The sequence below is a fragment of the Brassica napus genome, chromosome A9 (assembly GCF_020379485.1).
Source record: "Brassica napus cultivar Da-Ae chromosome A9, Da-Ae, whole genome shotgun sequence".
In the NCBI taxonomy this organism is placed as follows: Eukaryota; Viridiplantae; Streptophyta; class Magnoliopsida; order Brassicales; family Brassicaceae; genus Brassica; species Brassica napus.
In genome coordinates this window covers 26,195,880-26,199,237 of record NC_063442.1, presented here as the reverse complement: position 1 = coordinate 26,199,237, position 3,358 = coordinate 26,195,880, and the positions used below count along the sequence as shown (strand labels likewise).

The 3,358-nt window shown below is 35.2% G+C and overlaps 1 protein-coding gene across 1 annotated transcript; it reads right to left on the bottom strand.

Annotated features, from left to right (window-relative positions):
* Positions 1-1,266: 1,266 nt before the first annotated feature.
* On the bottom strand, positions 1,267-2,691 carry LOC106349168 (F-box/kelch-repeat protein SKIP25-like). The gene has a single exon (XM_013789094.3). The coding sequence runs from the start codon at positions 2,572-2,574 to the stop codon at positions 1,375-1,377; it is 1,200 nt and encodes a 399-aa protein (XP_013644548.2). The 5' UTR covers positions 2,575-2,691; the 3' UTR covers positions 1,267-1,374.
* Between the last annotated feature and the right edge of the window lie 667 nt (positions 2,692-3,358).

The window sequence follows — 3,358 nt, the reverse complement described above, 5'->3', positions numbered from 1 at the left end:
CTCAATACAAACTATAAAACTATTGTGTTTAGAAATGTCATATTAAAAAAAAATTAAACGGATAAATTTTAAAATATATATTATCACTTATACAAATAAATATTCATTTATAAAAAACTAACACCCGCGCGGGTGCGCGGGTCAAGCTCTAGTTTGTAATTAAAATAACATGTTATATTTATTTTTATTTGTCATTTTATTTTATTTTCAATTAATAACAAATTAAATGAACATTCTCATTTAAATCATATGGTAACAAAATTTAAATATCTTACATACTTTTATATTTTTTTCAACTACCTTTATTTTTAACAATATGAAATCTTAATTGTAACAAATATTTTTTTAGAAACATAAAATTACAAAACTTTAACAAAAATATAATTTAAATGTAATAAATAATAATTTCTAAATTTAAATAATTAAAATTTTAAAATTAAATAATATATAACATTGTCTTTTGTGTAAAATTTGATGTTATAGTTGAAGATGAAAAATATATGACGCCAAAACATCAAATTTGGTATAATTTCAACACCAAGTGTGGTGTCATGGTGAAAATTACCTTAGTCCCTCAAAATTATATTTTAATATTTAGAATATAACCATTCTTATAATTACGAATGTATTATAATTTTAATAGATTTAATATCAACAATTCAATGTGCCAAGTGTAGAATGAGTTTCTTGTAAATTTCTGATAGTTTTTCTTTCTTTTTTTTGCTAAAAAATTGTGATAGTTTTTCAAAATAGTTATTCATTATATTCTTTCTCTTTCTTTTCTCAATTTTTATTTTTTACTCACTAGAAATTAATCAAGAACTACCCATTGTTATCAAGAGCTCCCCATTGTGGCCTTGTGGGTGGCTTTAGTGATGAATATGTGATTCTTATTTATATGTTGTATGTGTATATCTATCTTGCTTAGTTGGATAAAATTGGACGCCGCTTGCTCTTGTATTCCTGCAAGTTGGTGAATCTCCTTCACGTTTTAGCATTGTCAGTTGTTTTTTTGGCCAACAAGCTGGTATGCTTCACCGATCTCCATGTAATAAAGGTAGAATGATCACGAGAAATCTCATGCTCGTTTACTTTTTAAACTCAAAAAAGCAATTGATAGTGAATGAAATAAAACTAACGTCGCCGGTTATAAGAATACTTTCGTTAGTACATTTAATTTCTCTAACAAATTATTTTAAATAACTATATTTAATGTACTTTATAGATGTGAAATTTCTGAAGTAAGCATCTGACTTGCAGGTAAAATAACGACAAGATAACACTTTTTTCTCGCAGAATAAGAGAAATAATCAAATAAAAAAATAAGAGTTCCGTATAGAAGAAAAAGAACAAAATTATAGTATATTTCAAACATTATACGTCAGCAAAATCCGGTCGGCTCATCCTTGGTAATACATGAACCGAAACCGGTTCAAGCCCTTGAGGTTTTTCCACGGTCCAAATCTTCGCCGGCTCCGTCATAACATCCACCATTACAATTCTTCCGTCAACGGTAATAATACAAAGCTTTCCGGCTACCGCCGTTATTTGCTGAGCTCCTTTAAGCAACTCTTCACCACCTTCCACCACCCTTACTTCTCTCCACTCTGTCTTCTCGGCATCGTATATCCTCACTGTTCCTTTCTTTTCATCAACTGAATAAAGCGTCTCCTCCTCCATCGCCGCCACCGGACCTCTCCATCCCGCCACCATTTCCTCCGGCATGGCTTCCCAATCGTCATTAACGACGTCGTAAATAGCTCCTTCTTTAACTGCGTCGCCTTTTACATTCACCATTAAGAGCTTCCTTCTCCATCCAACTGCGTCAATGGCTTCACGGCTAAACCGTAAGTCTCTCATCTCCCTCAGTTTCTCCCAGTTACTGCGGTTATGATCCGTGAGATCGAGTTTCTCGATCGATTTCGCGACGGTTGACGAGAATTGCGAACTCACACCACTAGCGATGTAGATAACTCCGCCGCAAGCTCCGGTTGCGCACCACCGTCTCGGCGATCCTATCGGCGGCCCGGAGGTCCATGCAGAAGAGATCGGATCGAAAATTAGAGGGTGAGAGATCGCCGGAGAGAGTTCTTGGTTACTCCCGGCGATGATAACAAGTTTTCCGGAGGCGGAAACGCACTGAATCGGTAAATTAAAGGAGATATACGACGGATGACGGTAGATAATCCGGTTAAGAGGTAGTTCAGGCGGAGGAGGAGGGAGCGGATCCCATTTGGAAGAAACCGGGTCGAAACACATTAACCGGATTGCTGAGTTAACCCGACGGAGACCCGGAGTCGGATCCGAGCTCGAGGCGACGAAAAGCGCGTAGAGAGACGAGAACGGTGGGAACTCGGGAGAGTATACGAGGCGGCGCCACCGTGTACAAACGGCGGCAAGTAGCGACGGACGGGATACGAGGGAAAGGCAGATCTCCGATATGTGGTCGGGAAGTCCGTCAATTAAGGCGATTTGCTTCGCCGGCGTTGATCGTGCGGCGGCGGCGGTAGCCATTGATGCAGGCCGTTTCAGTATCGCTTCTCTCTCTGTGTTTTCATATTTAATTTTCTTCATTTATTTATTTGGGATATAATGAGACAAGAGAGGCGTGAACTGTAATGAAAGAGAGGGAAAAGTTGTGTGCAGACTGCAGAGAGCCATATATCAAAATCGAAAAGGCCAAAGTTGGAAAAGTGTTAACGTCACAATAATAAATATATAAAGCTAACTGGAAAAATATTACTAGTACTTTCATTTTTAGCATCATATATGATTAGAAACAAGTGGGTATTTTATAATAAAGTTTAACCTAGTTTGACAATAACTAAACAATATGTTATTCTATTGTTACTAAAATAAGATATACAATGTTTCTTTGCTCTAGAAACAATCATATTTTATTTACATGCATTTCCAGTTCTACTAATAACAGAATTAGATTTTAACAATGAAAAAAATAAAATGAAAACTAAGAGAAAATTGAGACTTTTGAGAGTTTCTAATGAGAAAACCAAAAACATCACTCGCGGCAAGAGACTCGGATGCTTTCGAAGTATATTTTAATATTTACAAGAGGCAAATTACTTACAATATGAGATGTGTTTCATTAGGCCATCACAAACTCAACTCAGCTCCAAAACACCATTTTAGTGTGATTTTGACACAAAAATCTTCTCCAATTCAACACTAAAAATCACACTATTTTAGTACAACACTGAAATTTGACACCAAATTTGGTGTGACACTAGAGTCATCCCATTAAAATACTATTTACGTATTTTATTACTAAAACATACAATTAAATAAATGATAAATAGATAATTTAATACATATAATATTACAAAATAGTTTTAGTGGA